Here is a 27,811-nt window from a genome sequence, read left to right as displayed (position 1 = left end):
ATATATGAAAACATTGTATCTTTCATTCTTTCTATGTTGTTTTTTCAATATAAAAACACTTTTTAATAAATAAAATTATAGAATATAGAATTGGTAATATCTTTTTTCAATGTTTATTTTTCTTTTATTATTTTTTTTTTTTGTAAGATTGAAAACTTATTCTTTGCATCTTTGGCACCCACGGTTTTAGCGAGATTCAACGACACGTGTACTTAAGGCAATTTCTTCGTCATTCCACGTGTCGTCCTAAAATTATCGTTGATCAACTGTCTTTATTCTTTCACTGCCGCCTACAATATTTTTTTGCTATCGTCGATTCTCAAAATGTAATTTGAAACATTGCATCACACATCTATCTTCAATCTTGAAAATATAAATATTGAAATAATAAAAATAATAAAAGAAAGAAAAAAAGGAAAAAAGAAAATAAACTAAATGAAAATAGAGAGAAAATCGAAAAAAAGTTAGATAGATAATGAAAGATAATAAAAAGGAAGTAATGGAATGAAATGATGATAAAAAAAAAGAAAGAGAGGAAAAAAGAAGGGAAACATGGAAAGAAGAAAAAGTTCTCGATGAATAGAAAGACATAGGGTACTTGTTATTTGCAAAGAAGAAGATTGCAGGCTCTATTTCTGCCTGTTCGCAATTAGGTGGACAACTGGTGGTGCCGAGGGAGTAACTTGAAGCTAAGAGACCGGGGGGCAGCGATAACGCAGCGATTCTCTGGGTAACTTGAAGGGGTGGCGAAGAAAGGGGTCCTCCCCCTGAAAGAGAAGGACGCGCGCACCGAACACCCGCCGAGAGGTGTATATTAGACGCAGAACGTCGCGACGCCCAGATCAGAAGGATTCCGCTCGTTGTGGTGTTGCTGTCATTCAACGAAGACCATATCAAGGTATGTCTTTCGAGATACCGATTACGAAAATACATTGTTGTAATTATTGTTATCTCGATCGACACTAAAATTTCGGTTTTGGAGAAAATTTTATATTGTAACGTTGTCATTATCTTTAAGGTCTAGATTCGTCCTCGGTATTCAGTGTCGAGTGTCGAGTGTCGTATGTCTAAGTGTCTCGAGTATCGCGTGACTAGGGAATGGAGGAACCGAACGCCACAGGACAAGAAAGAATACAGTCCGAGTCGAATCGAATCGAGTTAAGTCGAATCGAATCGAATCGAGTTCAATAAAGTTTACTTACATTGAATTAAAATAGAGGATCAAATTAAATTGATTTAAAATATTTGATGCTTTTTTTTTCAATATTTATTGTTTCTATTCTAAATTAAAGATAAAAAATAAATTTAAAAAAGAAAATTTTCAATGATTATCTTTTGTATAAAAGATATCTTATATTGTTTTTGATGATTCTATAGATGTTATATATTTAATATTTTCATGGATTTTAATAATTTAAATATATTTTAAAGAACAAAATTTTGAGCAATCTTTTCTTATAGATACATATAATTTTCGATTTTAATTTTCGAAATATTTATAAAAATGCTTGCTATTACTTTTAGATATTATATTAGATATTGAAGTATTTCGTGGAAATCACTTAATATTTATGAATTAGATATTCTTAGAATCTGTAAAATGCGAAAATAAAAGATAAATAATTGTTGGTTGAAATTACAATGATCGAAATGATAATGATAGATGTCAAGTTTTAGACTCATATTTTGAATATATAATAAATAACATTGCACATGTTGTCACATAGATATATACGTATAGGCAAAATTTAACATAATAGTAACATTATTTTTTGCAAACATTCCGAAAACTAAAATTGATTAATAATTATATATGCATATATATATATATAAGAAAAAATTGTTTGAAATCTTATCTCATCATATATATTTAAAAATTATCAAAATCCACGAGGATATTATATATTAATAATAAATCTATTTTATTCTTGAATTGTTGAAATGATGTTTCATTTCAATAAAACTATCAACGAAATAAGTGATTGTTTAAGAAACAAATAATCGAAACAAAATAAGCATATATGTACATATAACTATCCAGCTGTCTTATCAAATGTCGTATATTGAGAAAAGAATTTTCTAGAAGACATCCTCTTGCTTTCTCTAATTGTTCGCTTTTATATCATAATTTATATCAATTGTATCTGAACATAATCGAGAGGAATACATAAATCTTACTAATGAAAGATATCAACAAAAGATGCACGCTTTTAATGAATTATAAATGTTTAAATTGCATTTTAGTTTCTTATATTTATACACTAATTATTCTTGTTATATCCTGAATTCATATTATTATTTATATCATTTATAAATTATTAATTATTCGACAAATATTATTCATTAATTCTCATAATTTTAGTTTTATCTGACAATAATGACAAATATAAGTTAATATAAATAATTCTCTCAAATGAAATTTTCTAAGATAATCAAAATTATAGTATTATGATGATATTACTAAAATCATAGTAAATGATGAAAACAGATTTAAAAAAAGAAAATACGGAGAATAGTTGAAAAGAAAAAGAAAAAATTTTTTTTCAAAATTCGCTGATGAATGATTATAAATATGAAAAGACATCTGTAAATATGTTAACATTTATATTATTTATTTAATATTATTATTTATTTAATAAAAACGGATGGCGGTTTAGCAAATATTAAAAAATTAATTTATAATATATATTTATATGTATTATTATTAGATTACTCTAACATTAATATCTTCTTCGATAGTCAATATAATCGAATAAAATAGTTAATGGAATCATATAATTTTGAAAAGCGTGAATTGTTGAAGAAAAATTAATTATAAAAAAAATAAAACAAAAATTAATCCAATTGCTAAAATAAAAAAAGATATATCTTACTTAAAAATAAATGATTTATTTATTTATATATTTGAAAATTATTCGCAAATTATTCAAAAATTTTGATTTATTAATATATTAAACTAAAAAAAAATTATAAAAACTTTGATAACTTTTGATATTTGATTTAAAAATAAAGTATATATAACTAAAGTTGAAAATCGCATCTTAAATGCGAATGTGTGTACATAAAGAATACAAGTGGCTAGCCAAGCGATCGAACAACCGGACAAACACCGATCCAGAAAGCTATTCTGAGAATTTGCTACGGAACTCGAAGGCGAGCTACTTTCCGTTTTCAGAGAAGTCGCCGAGTTATTTATAGCTCATAGTCCTATCGTGATCTGTTTGTCAGAAAACAACATTCAGTTTTTCTCCTCTTTCCCTAACCTTAATTTTCTCCATAGAATTTCTTGCTAATGAGTTTAAATATGATTAATAAGAATTGCTTAGCAAAAAATAGCTATTTGATATATTAATTATTTATTCAGTTAGAATTTCAAAAATTAATAACCAACATATAAGAAACTTGATAAGTGACGAAAGTAAAGAAAGAAGGATAATAATCTTTGATTTTATTATTTTATGATTTTCATTATAAAATGATAAGATAATCGTACGCGATCGAGTATCATTATCTAGTCATACAAAAGTTTCGTTCTATCCATTCTATTTCGAAAGTTTATGTTTGATTATGTTTAGAAATAGAACGTCGAGGCAGAACGAGAAGACATTAAAGAATGAAATCAAAATGAAAAATTCAAATCAATTCTGTTTCCGGACCGAATGATATTTTCTATGAGTAAATGAAGTAAACCATTTCGTTATGACTCGATATGATTCGCGGTGACAGAACATGAGCACGCGCGTGCAGAAGCACAACTGAAAGACAGCGAAAGAGAGGAAAGGGGAAGAGAAGTGAAGTAGGCATCAACGGAGGGGGTTAGCAATGAACGGGTGAGCGTAAGAGGAACCTAGGCTGATCGTAGTTGTTTCGAGTGGCCGCTTGACTCGTACAGGAGGGTCTTTTAACCGTCCATTCGCGTTAAGTGCCAGTCGTACTTACAGAGGGGCTCGACCGTAACAGAAAAGGATGGCAAAGCGTGTGCGTGCTTCACTGCCCTATACAACCAGTCCGATTCCGAGTCAGTATTCACTGTGATTGGTTACTCTATCATCGATACTTTACTCTTTGGTCTGAAGCTGACAAATTGGTGCCGCGTGTCGTTTCGTATGTTATTATATTTTTCCCCTCTCTTTACGGTGTTTTATTTATGCAAGATTTATTATTAACTTATTGTATTCATTTTAATGTTTGTTCGTTTTCATCTAAATTATTATCTTTTTACTTTCAACGAGAAAACATATATTTGATATGTGATCTTGTGTTTCTTTGCGCATATTTTGCCAAAGAAAAAAGCAAAATCACTCTATCCTTGCCAAATTTTAAATATAAAGCTAATTTTTAAATGTAATTTAAACATATGATTAATTATTAAACGAAAAACAAAAAATAGAAAATTTTTATACGAAAAAAGAATATATTGATATTTTGAAAGGAAATTTAAACTTTTTTACCGAATTTGTAACAACTTAAAAGAAAAACAAAGGTAAGAAAAGAAAAAAAAGTCAAGACGAAAAAAAGTCATGATGAAAAAGAAAAAACAAGAAGAAGAAAAGAAGGAATAAAATATAAAGTAGAAAGAGGTGAAGATAGAAATAGTGTTAGTGGAGGTGACTATTCAGTGGTAGTGGCGACAGTGATGGTAATGGTGATGGTAGTACTGATGGAAGTGGAGGTGGAAATGGAGGTAGCGATGGAAAAGAAAGAGGTGGTGGTAATGGTGATAATGGTGGAAGTAAAAACGCGAGTGGTGACGGAGATGGTGGTAACGATGGAAGGAAAAAAGAGAATAGAATTAAAAAAAGAATTAAAAAAAGAATAAAAAAATTTAAAAAACTATATAATTGAAAATGACAAAATAAAGACGTGCATATTGATGAAAAGGATATCAAATTAAAAATTGAAAGAGAAAATAATAGTAATACTAGAAACGTACTTGACGAATTTAATCCTATATCAAGATTATCTGATAAATTATTTAACATATTCGTTAATTATTATAAGCAGAAAATTAGTCAACGTTGAAGTTAAATGCGTGAGAAAATTAGTTAAAGTGCGTACGCACTGATTGGTACGGATACAGACATTAAACCTATCAATCCTCCTCATCATGGTTAGTTCTCAATCGTGATAAAGTTCAATACTACACAACGCTAAAATAATGATAAAATTATAAGAAAATAAATAAAATAAGTAATAGAAAAGAATATTATATAAATTTAAGAGTGATAAAAAAATGGAGAAATAGTATTAAGAAAAAAAAAATAAATATAAGAAAATAAGTATAAGATATTAAAACAAAAAGAAACAAGGCAAGATTACGTACTGTTCATGTATAAAATAGCTTTATTATTGGTGTTTTTATTTAAGGGAAATTTTTACTAATTAATAATAAAGTTTTCTTGAATTTTCAACGAACTAGTAGAATTGATTTCGATTTAATTTAATGTTCGTCGAAGGAAATGAAGCTGCCAGCGCATATAATCCACCATGGGGGACAACGACCGTCATCACGCTACGAGAAGCTGTGTCAACTTAACGATTCACTACGTGAGTTTCGAGAATGAATGTTTGAAGAAACTATTTTATAAACGAGACTTACATAAAGTATCATTTGTGAAAAAGTATCTTTTCATAAAAAAAATGCATCATAAATAAATGGAATGCATGTAAAATTTAATAAAATATTCAGTTAAAAATAATATTGGATTTATAAAGAATTAAAATTTATAAAATATTTTATAAAGAATTAAAAAATTAAAATTTAAGATAATCTTATATAGATTAATATCTTTTGGTATATTTCAAAAAAATTATTTCCAAAATCTTTTTCTATTTTATAAATTATTTTCTTCTATATTTCTTTTTATTTGATACATTCTTATTTTCTTATATTTAATATAATATATTCTATTTTTCTAATCAAAATTTTAAAACATATTTTCAGAACTGTCTGAGAATTCATATTTGTAAAAAAGTATGCTGTATTTTTAAACAATTACTTTAACAAATATTATGTAGGGAAAGTTAATTTAATAAATTTTTTTCACATTATATATACAATGTTCAATATATATGAATATATATATATTTTATTTTAATCAATCTTAATTCTACTTTTTGCTTCAACTCTAAAATGGATCAATATTCTGTTTTATTATCAATAAAGATATCTATCCACTGATACAATTCTATCACAAATTTGTCATTAATTCATGTTTACAGTATAAATGCGTGTAAAAATCAAATTTCTTTTTTTGTTCTCTTAATTTAAAATTATGAAACTTTAATAAAATTTTGTAAATTTTTATTTTAATTCATCGATAATTTACTATATACAAATATTATATATTTATTTTTTAAAATTTGAATTTTTATATGCAATAAATATTTCTTGGCTCGTTCTATATGTTCTAAAAAAAATCATATCTAACTAAAAGTTATATCTATATCTTTATTAAATTTATTAAAAATAATATCTTTTTTCATTATATAATCTAAATTTACATCATTAAATTTTTAAAAATTTTTCTTTTTAAAAATATTAAAAATAGTTTAATATTTGTAATAAGCTTTTCATAAAGAATTTGTAATTTAACTTCTTCCTGTAATTTATTCTACTTTTCTATCTATATAAAAATATGTTTTTATCTCCGATAAAAAATTAATAATATAAATTTAATATAAATTTCACATTAATATTTTTTATATAAAATAACGGAACAAAAATAATTTGTTCAATGGAGAAGGTGAAATGACGTAATGAGTTCACGTCGGTTGATGCAACCGTGACGTAAGTTTACGTGTATCATGACGAGACAATTTCTAAAGTAGTTTTTTATCAATAAGTAACAATCAACAATTTTTGAAACAAAATTAGGAAAAAATAGGAATGACAATAATCACAAAACAACATGGAAAATTATATAAATTTCTAGAATTATTATATTTTTCTTTTTATTAAATCAAATTTATATCACATAGAAACATTGTGTAAAATTTTTATTATATTTAAATCTAAATTTGAAAGGAAAGTGTGTTTTTTTATTTTTCTAATCATATTTATTTATTTCTATTATTTATTAATATTATTTATTTAAAAAAAATATATTTAAAAAATTACATAGATGAACTATATATATTAAATATTATAAATAAAATAAATACTATTATATTAAATAATAGAAAAAACTTTAAATAATATATCGAAAAATATTAACCAATAATAAAAAAACATATATAAAAGAAAATGATAGAGATAATAATTATATAAGAAATAATGATGAAAATAGATGTAATGGAAACATAGATGGAACTGATATTGTTGGTAGTGATAATAATGATGATGATGATGATGATAATGATGTTGATAGACTGATATTAATAATATTGTCAATATTGATCCTAGTTATAATAAGTTGTGATAATGTATAATGCTGATGATAATAATGACAATATTGTTAATAATGATAATAAAAACATTAATAATGATGTTAACAATAATTATTAAAAAAGAAATAGTTTTATATAATCAAAGATACGATCATTTCAAAAACAAATACGAAAGTAAATTTTTTTAAATTAACAATAAAAATGTTTGAATATATATTTTTAAAACATATCAAATTGCATGGAAATAATTTTCTAATTATTTTGCATATTTAAATAAATTATATAAAAGAATACGTAAAATCAAAGAAAAAATCAAATTAAAAATAATAAAAAAAGAAATACATATTCAAAAAGAGGAAAAGGAAAAAAAATAAGCGCAATACACGAATATTTTAGATGTATTATGAAAAAGAAAGAAATAAAAAATCAGATGATAAATAGATAAATGTGTAAATAGACAAGTTGACAAACAGATACATTAATAAATAAATGTATAGAAAGGAAGAAAAGAGAAAAAAGATAAATTATGTGTAGAGAGGAGAAGAGGAGGAGACAGAGAGATGCGAAAAGGAAATCTTGCCCATAGTTTAAAGGCCAATCCGATCAGTTCTCTGGATTGTCACGTACGGCCTACCTGTACATGGTGGATCGCGTCGGAGAACGGCGCTGTCCTTCGATATATCTCGCGTTGTTCGGCCCCGACGAACTCGACAGTGTTGGAGCGTAAGGGGGTGGGTGGTCGAGGAGGCAGGCGGGCATTCTGCCGCGCGCGCGCCTTTCTCGAGATCGCGATACCACAGTTCCGCGGTGGTACTTGTCTCGCGTGTTTCCTTCCGCGACGTTTGAGGAATTGCCTCAAAAAAGGAAGTGTTTTATAATAGACAAAAATACGAAAAAATAAGATTTTTTAATATAACAGTGATCGAAAGATCGTTCATGTGTACTATAAAGGCACATGCAAAATATTTAGTGAAGTGATAATTATTATTGATATTTATAAAATTGATAAAAAAAAAAGAATCAGTTAGGTATGTTTTTTTTTGTAAAACTGTCAAATGAGTTTTTCATAATAGTTTTTCTATAAGAAGAGAGTGATCAAAAGTGAGTTTGAAGCGAATTGAAAAAAGGAGAGGTGAGATAGAAAGTAAGAGAGAAAAAATAGGGGGTGGAAGGCAAACTGGGCGGGAGGGTGGGAGGGAGGGAGGGAAAACACAAAGAGAAGAAGCAAAAGAAGAAGAGAAAGAAGAAAAAGAAAGAAAAGAGTGAAAATGGAAAAAAAATAGTTATTTATTAAATGAAAAAAAAAATAAAATTATAAAACAAAGTAGCATGAGAAAGATGTGCGTATAAAAAGTGAAATAATATCCTGAAAAGTAAATTGTGAAAGGAAAATAAACGGGAGTGCAAAGGAAGAAAAAAGAAAAAAAAAAATTCATAGAAAGAAAGTTAAAAGAAGTATTGTGAAGACTTTGATACATCGAAGAATATAGAAAATAAAAATAGAAGTAGTGCAAAAAAAGGAGAAAAAATATTTTAAATGTAAGTCTTATTTTTGTATGCACACAAATGTAACAACTTAAATTTCATTTTTTGCTTTGCAGATTTCAATGTAAAACCTTAATTGTAATATTTATCTTTGATTATCGTTTTTTATTAATCCGTTTATATAAATTTTTACAATTTGATAAATAAAATGATACGCAACGCGATTCTTGTTGATTTTTCACTTCAAATAATTATATGTGTACGTATACGTATACGTATACATATGTATATATATATATATATATATATATATATATTATAAAATCAAATAAAAAAATTTGAATTTTTCTTTAAATTATTATTATCTAAAAAAAGATATGATTAATTATATAGAATCAATAAAAAATAAATATACATATATTATAAAAAATATTCGTCCTAATTATCCATTTTCAATTAATTATATATTTTATAATCAATCTCTAAACTATTATTTTCATTCCATAAATCATTTTTTACTATTTTCACTTATTCATCTATTTTATTTCGATTAATTTAAAATGGAACAAAATTTTAAATGTTTCTTAAAAATATTTCTCAAATATTTGTACATACATTAAGCACATAAAAATTTTAATTTAAAAAATTGAAACCATATGTTTAATGAATTAATTAAATTCCTATTATAATTAAATTCCTACTGCTAGAAAGATTAACAAGAAAGATAGAAAAAAAAAAGATTATTAGAAAAGAGTGTTCGATTGAAGCATTATTAGAAAAAGCAATAGTAAAAGGAAAAAAATAAGAAAAGAAAAAAAAAGGAAACGGAAAAGAAAAAGAAAAAAATAGAAAGAAAAAGAAAGAAAAAAGTACTTATGCGAAGAACGAACGGAAAAATAAAAAGAAGATAGAGGATGAAAGGATATAAGAGGGTCTCTATCTTTAGAGTTCATTCAGAGAATCTTTCACTCAGGGCCGAATGAGTGAGCATCAAACATGAGTTGACTCATACTCGAAAGACCAATATATGAAGAAATGAAAAATAGGAAGATTGAATATATTCCTCATTTACAATTTTTTATTAAAAAATGCATTAATAATTAATAATTAATAATTTCAAATCTTCATATAAGATTTAAATTGATGAAAGAAAAAAATAGAAAAAAATAAAAACAAAAAAAGCAATACTTTCTTTTGATTGATTTTTTATTAAATTTTATATTAATTTAAAAATGATGAGATCAATTTGAATATTGATATAAAAAAATACAAATAATATATCAATTAAGAAAACATTATTAATTGTAGTATATATTCAATTCAATTTAATATACTTACAACTTTATATTAAGTAGATTTATATATTTTTTTCAATTAAATTAATATTATATATTATAAAAGAATAAAGAAAAAGAAAGAGAAAAAAGAAAGAAAAAGAGACCAAAATAGAGAATATATATTTTTTTAATTTAAAATATAAAAGAAATAAAAATTTAGTAATAACATGAACAAAAAGAAAAAGATAGAAAAAAAGCAAAATTTATAAATATATTGAAAAATAAAATAATACACATTAAATAATTAAACATGAAAATTAATATTTTATATATCTATATAATGTAATTTATATAATATATATAATATATCTAAATGAAAAAAAATTATTTATGCTAAATAACATGTGAATAGAATTAGAAAAGAAAACTATGTAACGATATGGACATAAGATAAAGAAATCGAAACAACGAACGAAATCATCAGGAAAGAGTAGGAGGAATGAAGTACAACCACCTGTAGCTAGCAGCGACACGCCTCTCGAGAAACTTGCTCAACGAGCGTGCGCGTTTTCTGGCAAGCAGGTAGAAACGTAACTTATATATATAATCTTAATTCTTTCAATATTTTTCTTTAATTTTTAAAATTATTAATTTATACATAATAAAAAAAAAATGATTGATTAATCTTTGAAATCTTAATAATATTTAATCAAGAAATAAAACAACAAATCTATCTAAATTAATGACAAATTATAATTCATATATGATATAATAATAATTCATTTATGATATTTTTTTAATACGTATTATAAATTTTTCTAAATTCATAAAATATTTATAAATTATATTTATAAATTCATAATATATTTGTGTCACATATATATTTTAAATTTTACTATAGCAAATAAAATTTATCTATTATTACATATGTTTTATAATGGATTGTATTAAAAGCCAAATTACAGTAATTAATCGCATAGATATGAATTCCAAGATATGATTTTTGATTAAAGAAAAATAAATATAATAGAAAACATCATTTTTTTCTAATAAATTTTTCATATACATATATGTTTTCATTTTATAAATATATAAATGTTTATCAATCAAACAATCAGACACAAATATTATTTTTATGTCAAAGAAAAAATAAAAGAAAAAATAAATTAAGTATGTATTGAGATATTAATGAAAGAAAGGCTAAAAGAATAGCATATATTCGAGTATTCGACAAAATACATGGAGTAGCAAGTAGTTACAAGATGCGGTGAAGCGAAACGAGAGAAGCGAAAGACAGAGAAAGGCTACAGCTTGTCGTAATGCGAACCATAGGACGCCAAGCTGTCTGCCGGAACGCGCTTTGCCCCACTACAGAGTTCGATGTTAATGTCCAATCGCAACGTTGCTGCCAGCAGAGACTGCGGCTGTTGTCTTATTCTTCCTTCTATATTTGTTTCTGCTTTTGCCTTTATTTCTGTCCTTGTTCCTACTTATATGCATACTCGTAAATTATCATTGCCTTAATACGCTGCGTTTACCTTTAATTCAATTTCTGCATTTATAAAAAATTTAATTATTTTTGTTTTGTATTTATATTACCAGTATTCTTTTTTTGGCATTATTACAATTATATTTATCAATAATAAAGCATAGACGACAAAACGATAATAATATTCTATTATTATTATTATTATTATACTGTCATCATTACTGACACTATGAATATTACCATCATTATATAGCAACAACGGTGTATATATATATATATAAATGAATGAATAGATGTAGTAATAAACGATGGATCGCTTAGAACACTTAACATCAAGAAAAATAGAATACAAATAGAGAGTAAAGTTGATATGTTAATCAGAACAGCAGTAGAAATCACCACAAAGCGAGCTTTGTCCTATATATATATATTATATATATTATATATACCTATATATATATATATATATATATATATATATATATATATATTTTATACTTATGAAATGTAACAGGCTAAGCCTGGCCAGATCGTGTAAATAAATCGTGTATAATTTTCTCCTCGCAACTTCTCCTTAGCCATCACTTAGCCACGAATTGAAAAATGATTTCAAGCATACTAAAACAAAAAAACATGTAAACCACTAACGGCCACAAGGTCTGAAGAAACAGTAACTTCTCTGTCATCGACTGTGTGTATTCATATACTTTCTCACCATCTTAACTCAGTAAGAAATAAATATCTTGGATATTCAATTTTGATTAGAATATGATATTATTACATTAAATTATTTAATTACTTAATTAAATATAAATTAATTAATAATGTAAATATATTTATTGATTGAAAAATATATTATATTTTTCGACAATCTTTTTTTTCTTACTATTACATAAATATATATAATAGTTTAAAATAGATCAATAGTAATTTCGAATAGAAAAATAGAAGTAGAAAAATATAATATGGATATTGAATAAAATTCAATGTGGAATTTAATTAAAAAAAGAGATGAAAAGATCTTAATTATATCTTTTTATTGATTTTTATATATTTTTATTATTAATTATATTACGGTAAATGTGGTCGGCCTATTTAAGTATTCGTTACGACACGCTGGCGCGCAAAGTTTAACATATAGAAAAATAGAAATAGAATAGAAAGAAGAAAGAAGGAAGGGCGAAAGGAAAGGCGTGTACGCGCATAAAGCTCAATCCGAGCGACACACCTGTTGAACATTCCTTCGCAAATACCCGCGCGTCGACTACGCGCATTGCATGCGAAGTTGCATACGGACGCAGCTGTGCTTGCCTTGCCTTGCTTTGCCATGTCTTGTCTTGTCTTGCCTTGTTTTATTTTACCTTGCCATGTTTTGTCTTGCTTTGCTTTGCATTGCTTTGAACTAGTCACGAAAGAACTTATTTATTCCACGAATTTCATGAAAATAAACTCCATTAATCATTTTTTAGTATAATTGTTGATTTAAACTTTGATCTGATTCTTTGAAATGTTTTACACTACAATTCATGATGGAAAAAGTGTATGGAAAAATTTGTATCTCTGAATCATGTCTCATTTATGTAATTTTAATTGAATAACAAAACGAACATAATCCGTAAAAAACAATATTTAGAACTCAATTATTTTTAATAAGAATTAAGAATTTCAAAAACTGGGACACTATAATATATACATGATTTAATCATCCTCATTTTTTTCGTAGAAATTCTATTATTATAAATGACTCAAAGTCAATAATTGCTATTTACTCTTATTCACTCATGTCATTAATATACACTATACACGTATGTATGTATACATGCGTATATATGGATAATATGAACGCTTTATGTAAGATCATAATGCTTAAATATATATGATCATGCGATCAAATTAGATAATGCAATATTAGATTATGTAATTTAATTCGAATAATTGGATTATTAATAAATAAGAGAGGACAAAATGAAAACATAATAGAAAAAACATATAGAAAAGATAAACAAAAATATCAAAAAAAGAATGTAATCAGAAAAAAATAGAAATATAAATAAATAGAAATAAATAAAAAAAGAATAAGAAATATTTCCTTCATAAATGAACTTTTGATTTTATGAAATTTTAATGAACTTTAATGAAATTTAATGATTTTATCGCAATTATTTATTATTATATATATAACATTAAATCGTCATTCGGCCTGGGCATGAATTAATAAGGATTGTTCTTATGTAATTAATACAAACGATTGACGTCATTAGCTTTTCTATTTATGTGTTCTTTCTTCCACAATCGACGAATCATGTAATATATGTATGTTTTTTTCATTTTGATTGTCCATTCATTTTTCGATTATCGATTTCATTTGATATATCGAATTCTTTCTATAAAAATCTATGATGTCAAAAATATATTCTTTTTTTATATTCTATGTTCCTTATATCTCATATATATATATATATATATATATATATATATATATATATATATATATATTTCATAGCTATAGATAATATTGATTTTTCAATGAAATATTAAAATGAAAATATAACCACTAAAATTCATATTCTATGTCGCATCTTATTCATAAGAAACATTAATGACTTTTGACATACATTATTCATGAACAAATTATGTATTAAGAAAGATCTCTTAAAAATATATATATATTAAATAATTAATATATAATATATATATATATAATATAATATATATAATTATAAATAATTAATATATATATATTATATTATATATATAATTATAAATAATTAATATATATATATATTAGAGAGAAGAAAATAAAAAGTAAAAATATAAATGCAAAAAGAAAAAAGAGAAATGATAAAAACATTATGATACGACAAAATAGATGAATAATTAAATAAGTAGATAAAAAAATAAATAGAAAGAGAAAGAGAGAAAAAGAGAGAGAGAGAGAAAGGGGAAGAGTCAATATTCGCATCTAGAATTGCATGTACACATTACTTTTGTCGACTCAGCCTTTTCCTTCTCGTCGAAGTTATAAACAGCATCTGTACACGTCAGAGCACACCTGGGTGGTGATCTCGTGTATTAAATTATCGTCGTGTTGATCTTGCAAGCGAGCGGGAGATCGTTAGTTTTGCTCCAAGATCTCGAGATCGAGGACGCCGGACGCCTCGATCCTCCGTCGACCATTCAACCCGCCTAACTCTCCTTCTCCTTGAGTTCTTCGGCTTCTCTGCGTCCTTCTCCCCGTTCCGCTCACAATCTCTATCTTTCCTTTTCTTCTCTGTCTCTTCTGTGCCTATCCCACCACTTTGATCTTCAATCGTGACCAGATAACCAGCACTTTCGCGGTACTTTCAAAGTATTACCTCTAACTACGCGTGCGTTTAACTTTATCAGAAAGTTCTCGAACTGGTTGAACAATAGATTCAATTTTTATTATTTTTTGCTTTTTTTTTATTTCTTTCGCACTATTTACCATATTTATGCAATTGCAATTACATATTGCAATTACATATTACATATCTGCAATTTTCTCTACAGAACTATTAAATATTTACAAATAAATAAATTAATTTTTTTCAATCGTTATCCATGATCGAAATTTTTATTGGTATCATTATGTTTATTTCATTTTTTGAAAACTCAATATCTTAGCGACATAAATTTAATTATTAATTAGATTTTAATGAAATAATTTAACTTAAATGAATTTTCTTTATATTTTTGAAAAAATAGCAAAAAGCAAATTATGAAAAAAATGCAAAAAGAAGAAAATATAGAAAAATAAATATAAAAAAAATGGAAATGAAGGAATATTATATAAAAGAAATATTGAAAAAAAAATGTATTATAATATTCTATACAAATTCATATAAGTACATATAAAAATCATTGATAATCTTATTAGCAAATTTTGTCAATTTCATTTTACTTTGATATAATTAATTAATATGAATTATTTATTTTGTTTTTCTGTTTTTTTTATTTCTTATTTTTTCTTATCCTTTCCTTTGAATTTTTGCATTCATTATTCAAATAATCGTTCTTATTCTTCTTTTATTTTATATTTTTTTTTTTTTATTTCGCATTTTTATAAACAGTTTATAATTTTTGCTCTTTATCCGTATATACACTATAAAAAAAGATGTTTTATTCGAAAGGTTTATATATTTGATGTTGAATAATACTTATATATCACAATTCTATTATAGAAATATTGTATATGTTAGCACATAAAAAAAATTAGCAAGAAAATCGAAGTACACAAATATATAAATTTAGTAGAAGACAAACAGATACACAGACATATAAACTGAAATCAAGTCGTGAAATACATGCGGTCTTAGCGAGTCTCTTCGTAAGCTGGTCGAGCAACTCCATCTCACGATTGAGTCATCCGGCACGGGAAGAGGACCACCTGGTGAGGAGAACTCACGATGTATCTACTTAACGATATATGTAGACTGTTTCTCCTCGTGGCTCCTTCCTCCTATCTCATCGACTGGATTTGACTTGCTTGGATTCGATCCAACTGAATTGAATACGATGCGACGATTCAATTCAACTTGTGTTGTTATTATTTTTTTTCCTTCCTTTCATATTTCTATTTCTTTTTTTTTTTTTTTTTGTTTACTAAATTTTACATTTTCTTCATTATTAAATATATATATTTATCATTTTATCATTCGAATAATATAAATACATATTCAAATATTTTCTTTTTCAATTTTGATTTTTAGAAAAAATTAGCTGAAAATTAATTTTATTTCGTTTGTTTCGAAAATAAAATCTACGATTATTTTTGTTCATCTTTCGCTTTTGCCAGCCAATTTCGATTTGAAAAAAATTTTCAAAATTTCGAATAAACATCGTAGCATAAGAAGAAATGTACGTGTAAGAATAATTTATATTTTGATCATACGATTCAAATGAAAATGTTAAACGTGCGTGACGATGAAAGAATCGCATTTGGTCGCGTGCAAGCATTGAACGTGTGTACGAACGTATAACTAGTGACTCGAGTAACAGCATGCGACAGAGCCATGAAGCGGTGCCGAAGAGTATATAGTTTTTTGCTAAGGGGGATTTACAGATTGCACACCTGTGCATGGCTCAGCCGAGGAAAGACCTCACCTGTCGAGTAACCGGTCTCCATTGACTTTTTCTTCGTTTACGTACACTCACTTCGTTCTCTGCTCTCCACTCTACTCTCCACTATCTGCTCTTCACCCTTCTTATTTCACCTGTCTCGCTATTTATTTTTTACTTTTCAATCTTGATATTTAGTTTTTTATTTTAAAATCTTTATTTCCTATATATTTTTTCATTTTCTATTTTCTTCTCTAATTCTCTAATTATTGTTAGATAATCACAAATATTGATTATAATATATATAACTTATATATATAATATATATAAACTTATAAAAATATTTATGTTATTTTACAAAAAAGTTTACGTATTTTAAAAATTTGATTTAAAAATTAAATCAATATATATGTATATAGCATGTATAGAGCATACTGGTATATTATATGTAAAACAATTTATTCTTCGATCAAAAATCCTCTTAAATTCTTAAAATCAATCCTAAAATTTTTAACATTTTTTTCATGTTTCGTATTCAAATGCAAATGAAAATATTTTTTTAAATATTTCATTTTTTATATCGAAATAACAAAGCGTATTCTATTTCATATCATTACGAAATTATATTGAAAAAACAAAAATAATATCAAACTTTAAGGATTGATCTTGTTCCCTCGAAATGATATTCTATTAATAAAAAAATTAATCTATATATAATCATTATAATTATCCATATATATATATATATTCACAAAATTACATATTCACAATGTTTTATATAAAATTAGAATTATTTTAATAATATAATTTATTAAATTCACTTAAGTTATACTTGTATGACTATATAATTAAATTCATATAAATATATATAATACTATTTTCAATATTATCTTATAGAATATATAATATCTTATAATAGATATTTTACAATATATATATATATAATATGAATAATATGAAAAAATGAAAGAGTTAATGTTTTTAAAATAATTTATATTGATAATGATGTAAAGAAAATAAAAAAATTATTCTGTTGAAAATCAATCGTCAATGATATTTAATAATTGACGCGAGAATCGGTAAAATCGGAATGACGATCAATGATCGATGATCGTACTTGATTTGAAAATCCGTGAAACGATATTTAACGATTGAAATCATGCGATTTCAGAGGCAAATTATCAGACTGCAGACAATTACCAGGTGGGGGACCGATATAGAGTGGAGCGGTTTGAGAGTTCCGAGAATCGGTCGTGGCTAAAAATAAAATCCCACCCGGGAGCAGTGATTATGTTCCAAAAAAAGAGAACTGAGCGAAACGTTCTCTTCAGCGTGTACAGGTGCCGCCAATAAGACGAAGGCAAAGGGACAAACGAGAAACTGCCGTGTGTTCGAGAATCTCACATTGCCCCGCATAAGAAGAAGAACTCCCTTGTCTCACATATTGCTATGCAGTACCGTGCCGTGCTGTGCCGCTCTGCGCTTCAGCTCCGCTTAATGAAGTTGTCGGTTCAGAACGTTTACAGGTGGGGCCTATCTGCGTGTGGTCCATTCACAACGATTGCCGCAGGACTGGTTAGGAGTGCTTTACATCTTTACTTTTACCTCACGAACCGAGTTCGAGTTCGTCAAGCTGCTCTCGAGATACTCTTTGCTTGAACAAGATCGATCGTCGTTTTCATCGTTATCATCGTCGTTGTCAACAATCGTTGTCATTATTATTAAAGTCGCAATTGTTTGTTTCCGCGGTAAAATTGTGACAGAAAACGATTATTATTATCGAATAAAATATAAATATTAAAACATTTAAGTATGAATACTATCTTAAGAAAATCAGCGAATCAATCATTAATACATAGACATTTTGAATAATCGATGAATTTAATACATCGCATTATGATTCGGGTTTCTCTCTGTTAATCGCTTATACGACTTCTTTTTTCTTTTTTTCTCTTTCCTTCTCTCTTTTTTTACTCCTTTCTCTTTTATTCTTCAAATACAATTTTTTCGTCTCTCGATATTCGCTACATTTCCTTTTCTTTATTACAGTTTTATGCATAATTTTATTTTACATTACAAAGCACAAGAAGCATATATATAATATATATATATATATATATACTATGTATACTATATATTATTGACATGCAGAATTAAATAATCAGCGATTTTTTAGTAAAATAAATTCTGACTAAATTTCAATCTAAATTGAAAATGATACTCGTATATTTTCATTGTTATTTTCTTTTATAAATTATTTTATAATTTATTGATTTATTAAAAAATTTTTTAAATTATTTTATAATATCTTCTCAAATCTATTTATTTATTTTTTTCCAGACTATGCATCGACAACAGAGGATTCGATCTTCGTTATCGTCATCTTTATTATCATTACCACTCTCGATGTCTCGATCATCCATCCTACCCGCAACTACATCAATATCGTCTGTGACAACATCTACATCAACTTCAACGTTGTCATCACCGTTGTCATCCTCATCCATCTTTTTACCATCATCTGCAACGTGGTCGACATCCAATTTATCGTCGTATTCTTGGAGTGTACAACAAACATCGTATTCGAGGTTACCCTCGTTACCAAGCGAATTGTCAATCATGTCAATACCCTGTCCAAGACTCGTCTCTGTATTAGCTTGGTCTGTGACGCTTTTACTTGTTTCATCGTGCATTGGTTTAACGGACGCTGGCATTTTAAATGGACATCCTTTGGGTAAAAGATCCTTTATTGATATTCAATGTAAGGGTATATATGATAAAAGTATCTTTGCCCGGCTGGATCGAATCTGCGAGGATTGTTATAATCTGTTTCGAGAACCTCAATTGCATCAATTATGCAGGTAATTATTTATTAAAAGACTTATATTATTATACTAATATATATATACATATATTTATTTAATGTATTTATTATAATAAATTCTTAACTTTTAAGTAGATTCAGATAACCATCGACAAAAATAGTTAATGGATAAAATTTTATTATATTTTATTTTATTATATTATATTTATTATCATTATTAAATAATATGCACATTGTTTTGAACATATAATATATCGTCTCGAATATTCAGCAAACTGGCAGATATCCTTTTTTATTTTGATACATATATATTTATTATATTTAATATTTCGGAATATTACAATATATTTTTCATGCGAAAACATTAATAACGTGATAATTTATTAAAAATTTTCTTTCATCTTTCATTGTTAAATATTCCAAATTCAAAATATTGAACTTTCAAAATTTTGATAGTAGCACATATATAACGATTTTTTGTCAATAATCATATATCACAAATTCAAGTAAAATATTGGAATAAATAGATTGCTGATAAATATGCAAAGACAGAGAAAGAATAAATATTGGAATATATTTATAGATGTTATTCTAAATGTATATTAAATGTGATATTTTTACAATGTATCAAATTCAACTTGTTACTTGTTTCAATTACAAAATATATAATTTATGTCGAAGGTTGTCTCAAAATCTTTGTTTCACATTTGTGAGAACAAATGATAAATATTTCGCTATACTTTCAGATCTAGGACGCAAGATACATCGCGAATTCATCGGATTATATTTAGTGTTATATTTTGAAATCTTTTCCAGGAAAAACTGCTTTACATCAGACTACTTCAAAGGATGCTTAGACGTATTGTTATTACAAGACGAAGTAGAAAAGATCCAAACATGGATCAAGCAACTTCATGGAGCGGAACCCGGGGTTTAGGTAGCTTTTTATTTTATGTTTATGATTTCTTATCCGCGCATTTTCATTTTACGGCTTTATACATGTATTATACACCAAATGCATTTGCTTCTCCCTTTCCCCTTTATTTTCGATCAGTCCTCTTAATTTTAATCACTCTATTATTTCTTTTTGTTTTATCTTTTTTATTAAAAAATTTTTCATCCCATTTAAACTTTAGTAAATATCTTTTTATACATTTTACACAGTTTTCAATTTTTACTTTAAATCTTTCTCTTTTTTCTTTCTCTTTTTTTATTCTACGATTCTTTAGTTTTCTCTATTTTTTGGTTACAATTTTTTTATTTTCGTTGCTCGTTAACAAACTCTTGTTGCCGATAGTTACCAGCATTTACCATCGAGCTAGTTATTTTCTGATCGACGCATATGGTTTACCTTTGATGTCATCTCAAGAATTTACGAACCACAACTCAACGATGCATATGATATGTACGATGATACGCGATATTCGCGCATGCTGTATGTTCCTTTAGGTAATTTTCAGCAGATTTTGCAACAAAAAAATAATATTGTTTAGTATTTGATCGATATATTATAATAGTATTTGATCGTATTTTAATATATATTTCGTTAAATATATTATTTTAATATATACAACATATTATACTATGCATACTGGAAATAGTAGTTTTTCAAACTTTTTATTCGATAGCATATTTTCATTTTTATACTTTTTATCTTTTTATGATGTATAACACATCGTTTTTGCATTTTTTGTGTTAACATAATAACATTTTTTCAAATTTTTGTCACGCATTATCGTGCCTCGTTGAAAATATGTATTTTTTGTGTTAACATAATTTTTCAGAAAACATGATCGGTATAGGATGCCAAAGGATAAGACAGCAAAATGGAGAATAATAAAACATATTTTTGCAACGTTCAAATATTTTTACAGGTTTTCTTGTCGGAAGCAGTTACATATTTTTTGATTTTCTTGCAATTGCAATTTTTTACAATAGAATCGTATTTATTATGTTTTGTTATTTTATGCTTCATCAGAAAGTGCAATAAATGGATGGCACTTTTTTGAATATTTCGATTTATTTAATATTTGTTCGTGTTGACGGATTCGTTTGTATTTACTTATATATAAATATATAAATATATAAATATGTAAATATATAAATATATATATATGTATGTATGTATATATATGTATGTATATATATGTATATATATAAATCATAAAATTTATCAAAAATAATAATGATGGCAAAATTCTTTATTAAAACGTAAAACAAAACTAAATAAAACCAAACAAACGGATCTTAAATTTTTCTTTTTGTTATTTTTGTTATTTCTTTTTTTCTTTTCTTTCTTTCTTTTTTTTATAATAATTTCTATAATTTCACAAAAATTTAATTTCTATAATTTCATTTATTTTTTTTAATTTAGGCAAGATTGCTTTGGTACGGAATATTTTGCAAGCTGTATTCAAGCATTGCTGCTTGAAGATGAAAAGGAAAAACTTTACGAAATGGTCGAGTACCTAGGTCGCAAGAAGTAAAAGGAACAGAACACAGAAGCGCTTTCATCGTGAAGGCTTCCATTTTTATGACATCTACGATGAATGATTTTAATAAGACCAACGAGAAACTATAAGAAACAACGAGAAACGAGAAATTATAAGAAACAATTTCTATAAAAAAATCATTGTTACACAGAATTGTGAAAAATTACAATATTCGTTTATGGTACTTCTTTTATGAAGTCCGAAGGAATACTCTTAAATTGGGAATTTGAGGCACGCAATCAAATCTTTTCCATTCTCTTCTATGATATGTCATATAGAACAACAAAAATGATATTACCAGAATAACTAATAATATACACATACATTCATCCGAAAAAAAAAGAAGTAGAAAAAGAGAAAAAGAGAGAGCAACAAAAAATATAAAAGAGGAAGAAGGAGGGAGATATCTCTCTCTCTCTCTCTCTCTCTATATATATATATATATATATATATATATATATATATATATATATATATATATAGAGAGAGAGAGAGAGAGAGAGAGAGAAAGAAGGAATGAACGAAAAAACGCACGCGAGCGAAAATAAAAACGAGAGCGAAAGTGAGAGAGAGAAATAAAAATATACATAATTGATATAATATTTAAAAAAAATTAAATCTTTAAAAAAATGAATTTTAAAAATAATTTAATGCGATTTTTTTATTATAAAATAAATATCTCTATTCCTAATATAAAATAATTGTAAAAATATAATTAAAAACAAATAAATCCAATTGATATGATCGTTGATATCTTATTCATTGAATTATTCATTCTTATTATTGTCTTATTCATTTCCTTTTTATTTCTCTCTCTTTTTCTTAATATATTGAGTATTGAAATTCAAATGGAAACGAAGTGGTATGAGCTAGGTTTGCGTGCTGATGAACCCATATACCAATCTAGTCGACAAAATATTTGCGTTCTTGCGATATTTGCGTTTTACTCAATTATTCATAAATAATTTACGTTGAATATCGTCATCTATTATTATAACAATTATTATTTTTTATTTTCTTTTATATTGATATTTTAATTCTTAAAAAATTATAATTATATATGTTACTTATTGCACCGTATCATTGCAATAGTTAAATTAGATAAATAATTTCTTTATATGAGAATTTCAATTAAAATTCAATTAAAATTCTTGATTTTATTTTATATACTATTTTTATACACAGAAAAAGAAAATAATTTGGTTACAGATTTCAAAATTCAAATAGATTTCAATTGATTATCAAAATTTTTACATGATTGAAATGTAACATAATTTAACACAATTATGAAAGATTATAGATCAAATTATCATCATCATCATCATCATCATCATTATCATCATTATCATCATCATCACTATTATTATTACTATTACTATTACTATTATTATTATTATTACTATTATTATTGTTATTATTATTATTATTATCACCATCATTATCATTATCATTGTTGTTGTTATTATTTTTATTATTATTATCATCATCATTATTATTACTGTTATTATTATTACTATTGCTATTACTATTACTATTACTATTATTATTACCATTACTATTATTATTATCATCATCATTATCACCATCACGATTATCATCATGATCATCATCAGTATCATAATTATCATTATTGTCATATCGTCATCATTATCATCATTATTATCATTATTATTATTGTTGTTGTTATTATTGTTATTGTTATCATCATCATCATCGTCATCATCAATTTCATTATTGTCATCATCATCATCATCATCATCATCATCATTATCATCGTAATTATTATTATTATCATTATTAGTGTTACTATAATTAGTATTACCATGCCAATATAATTTACAGTATTTCTACTATTATATACTGTTGCTATATTAATACTACTGTTGCTACTGCTATTCCTGCTATTGAATCATCAATAATACTACCTCCAATAATTCTACTATCGCTGTTATTACTATCCTTGCTAATTGCAAATAAAATTACATATGTTGTGCCATCATAACTATTCTTTTTTACATTATTTTCTATATTATTACTATCATTACTACTAATATCATATAATACTATTGTCATTATTGTCATTATTATAACAACAAAAACAATAAAACTATGCAACAATTATTATTATAAAGATTGTTACTATTTTTCTCAATAATGATTATTGTTGCTATTGCTATTGCTATATTTATTACTATTACTATTACTACAACTATTATTACACTTACTATTATTATTATTATTACTAATATTATTATTCCTATTAACTTATTGTTATTGCTACAATTATTATATTTCTATTGATATTTTTTAATATAGATATTATATTAGATTATTTTACATTATATTGTATTGTTATTATAGCATACTTATTGTTATTTAATTATTATATTATAATATATTGCTATGATAGTATCACAATTTCAATTTTTCTTTCGATAATTGGTTCGAAGAAAGAGAATTGATGAATATAATTAGTTAAGGAAATTATGTGAATACTTGATCATTCATGAATCGAATGATGAACGGAATCATGCATATGGTAAACATATAATATTTATTTATTTGTTCACTTTTTTATAGTTTGACGAAAGCGATTGTAAAGCGGTCATAAAACTTATGCAACAATGTTCTTCGAAATCTATAAGAAAAGCTATTATCGAAATTTATAAGTTTACAGTTCGATAGATGATCTCTGACTATCAAGCAAAAGTTGTAAATGGACATATAGAAATTCCATTAACATTATTGAATATTATTTATCTTCTTAATGCTCATTCCTGAGCGTTGAGAATTACGAACCATTCCAAAATCAGTATTGAAATCATTCCGATGCCGTTTCAAAATGTCCATTACCGACATGTATTCGTTTCTACCTCGTAATAACTATTTTTTAAAATCACTTACATATATTGTACATACATTTAACATCTGACAAAATTGATATTCAATGAAAGAAAAAGAAGAAAGTAGAAAAAGGATTCTGATTATATATATATATATATAAAACAAATATAAAACAATAATATATATATTATTGTTTTATATTTGTTGTGTGTATATGTGTTGTGTTGTCGCCGTCGTCGTCGTCATCGCGTATGTGTGTGTGTGTGTGTGTGTGTGTGTATCAATTCTTTATTTTACAATATATATTTCACATATATCTATTAAAGTGACTCTATTTGACCAAATGCGTAGGTAGAAACGAAAAAAAATTGGTTTAATATGCATATATTATTCGATTTCATTAAATTCTTGTATGCTCTCTCTCTTTCTCTTTTTTCTTTTTTTCTTTAACTTTCTTATATCGCTTATTTGTTACATCAATGATAATTCAAAAATTACAATTTTTATGAATTTTAAAAAATTTTTAATTTTTATAAAAATATAAGATTATCATATTAAAAAATTAGTTGTAAATTTCAAACTTGAAAATTTATTATAAAGATTAAAATTTACGAATAAAAATTATAAGCGATAAAGAGTTTTTTTATATTAATATTTTAAAAACTACAATAATTAAAAAAATACAAAATAAATTTTGTATTATATCACTATTGTAATGAATAAGCGATATATATATTACATTTTATATAATATATATAATATATAATGTATAATATATATAGTATATGTACATGTACATATATATATGTACATTATACACGCACTTCACATTCATATGCATATAATATACATATAAAGATATATATATGCATAAAAAACTGCAACACATATTCTATGTATCCTAAGTGATGTGTGTGTCTATACATATATAACGTGTGCGTATATGCAAACAATTAACATGAATATTTAAATCTATTTTTATTTGGCGCGAATAAAAATGATTCAAAAATGAACATATTTATAAATTCCTTCTCTACCTTCTCTTTCTCTATTACAATTATGTTATCAAATCTGTCTAAAAAAAAATGATTTTTCTAATAATTTCTTTACTTAATATTATATTACATAATTATATTATATGTAATTTATATTATAATTTAAATATAATTTATATAATTCCAAATTTAATTAAAAAGTTAAAATTCAAGTAAAGATTTATATAATTCCAAATTTAATTAAAAAATTAAAATTCAAGTAAAGATTTATTTTAAAAATTTGTTTTCAATCAAAACCATAATTCATTTTAATTATATTATTTTTTATTTTTATTAAACTTTTTTAATAAAAGAAATTTTTAAAGTTTTTAATAGAATTTTTAAAATCTTATTATGAAGTTATTTGAATGAGCAATAAATAAACTTATATTCAATAAAAAAAAAGTATTAAATAAATCTTTCGTATTAAATAAAGCAAAGAAGGAAAGTGTAACAACAAAACAGAATGATTCATTCTTTTTCACTTCATCTAGCACAAATTTAAATTTTTTATGATCAGATTTATATGGAACGTGGACAATATATTATCTCTTCTATCATTAGATATGACTTAATTCCTTTCTGGCGAATTTTCGTGAAAGAATACATTGCATATTATGTTTGTTGTATTATTATTATATATACATTCTATATTATCTTCATTCATTACTAGATTAAACAAAAATATTTATCTTAAGTATATGATCACATGATTAAGCTCGTCAGAACCAAATAGCATTTTGTTCTCAATCTAGTAATAGTAACAATAGAAATAATGTAATAGATATTTTTCTTCTACGAAAATTTGCTGGAAAAAAATTGAGCATATTTAATAATAAAGAAGATAACATTAGCCGCATTCTTTAACCTTCAATAACGTGTTTATAATATATGTATAAACTTGAGTTATATATATTTTTATATATCAAGTTTTATATTTATTTTGATTTTTTAAATCAAAGATATTTTTCAATGATATCCCACAAATATATTAACATCCTATAGATTTTATATCTTATCCTATAGATAATACATCTTATTCTGTTTTATCCTCACAATGTGTGTAAAAAATTTAGTAATTCATAATAATTCGTTTTGTCTACGAAATCTTAAAATTAAAATTATATTTGTAATAATAAAAAAATTGTTAAAAATATATATTCATCAATTATATATTTATTTTTTTTATAATTAAAATATAATATATAAATTTAATATATTACACATTTTATATATATATATATATATATATATATATATATATATATATCTATATATTTGTGTCTATAATATTTATATATCATTGTCTGATTTTTCTTCCTATTGTTTTATTGGTCATTAATTAACAAATGTTACTTTTGTTAAAAAATTTTGTATCAAAAAATCAAATATAATATCAACATATAATTTAGATAATTAATATCGGCCGAGATTAAATTTATAATAAATTTATAATATTAATGTTATAGAATAAATATATTTTAAAAATATTTTGGGAAATATTTTAAACACATATTGTATGTACTTACCTTCTTGATAAAAAAAAAAAACATCAAACATAATGTATGATAACTATATATAATTAAAGCAAGTAAAAAATAATAAAAAAAAATAAAAAAAATAATAAATAGTATTAAAAAAATATTTTATTATATTTAAAAAACTAGCTTTACTAAAAAACTTATATTTAAAAAACTAGAAAAAAAAATGAAAATAAGTAATACATATTAAAGTATTTTTTGTTATTTTGTTATTTTATGCATATACAATATGTGTGCATATATATATACACACACATAATAATATATCACATGAAAGCAAATCTTGTCAAAATTTTGTAGAACAACTTGTATTTATATCTATTAAATTAATTTGGTATTTATATCTAATAAATCACT

General features: G+C 24.8%; 1 protein-coding gene across 14 annotated transcripts; it reads left to right on the top strand.

The window, feature by feature from the left end:
• Positions 1-237: 237 nt before the first annotated feature.
• On the top strand, positions 238-25,892 carry LOC108004113 (ion transport peptide-like). Of its 14 annotated transcripts, none has more exons than XM_017066792.3 (5): positions 3,819-4,018; positions 5,457-5,547; positions 19,060-19,580; positions 20,360-20,480; positions 21,918-25,892. In XM_017066792.3, exons 2-4 carry the CDS (start codon positions 5,488-5,490, stop codon positions 20,478-20,480), a joined length of 702 nt encoding a protein of 233 aa, XP_016922281.1. In that variant the 5' UTR covers positions 3,819-4,018; positions 5,457-5,487; the 3' UTR covers positions 21,918-25,892. The 14 variants fall into 14 exon arrangements, 12 of the variants coding, with proteins under 12 accessions (XP_061929267.1, XP_028525671.1, XP_016922281.1 ...); XM_028669869.2 differs by lacking the exon at positions 3,819-4,018 and adding an exon at positions 4,050-4,104; XR_009829301.1 differs by lacking the exon at positions 3,819-4,018 and adding an exon at positions 20,841-20,992 and having other exon boundaries at positions 4,111-5,547.
• Positions 25,893-27,811: the final 1,919 nt, after the last annotated feature.

Source organism: Apis cerana, linkage group LG3, assembly GCF_029169275.1.
Source record: "Apis cerana isolate GH-2021 linkage group LG3, AcerK_1.0, whole genome shotgun sequence".
NCBI classification, from domain to species: Eukaryota; Metazoa; Arthropoda; class Insecta; order Hymenoptera; family Apidae; genus Apis; species Apis cerana.
This window is presented reverse-complemented; position numbering and strand designations above follow the sequence as displayed.

Coding starts and splice junctions, on each gene's coding strand:
- LOC108004113 (XM_017066792.3), top strand. CDS start 5,488: ATGGGGGACAACGACCGTCATCACGCTACGAGAAGCTGTGTCAACTTA. Junction 5,548..19,059: donor TCAACTTAACGATTCACTAC/GTGAGTTTCGAG, acceptor ATTTTTTTCCAG/ACTATGCATCGACAACAGAG. Junction 19,581..20,359: donor CAATTGCATCAATTATGCAG/GTAATTATTTAT, acceptor AATCTTTTCCAG/GAAAAACTGCTTTACATCAG.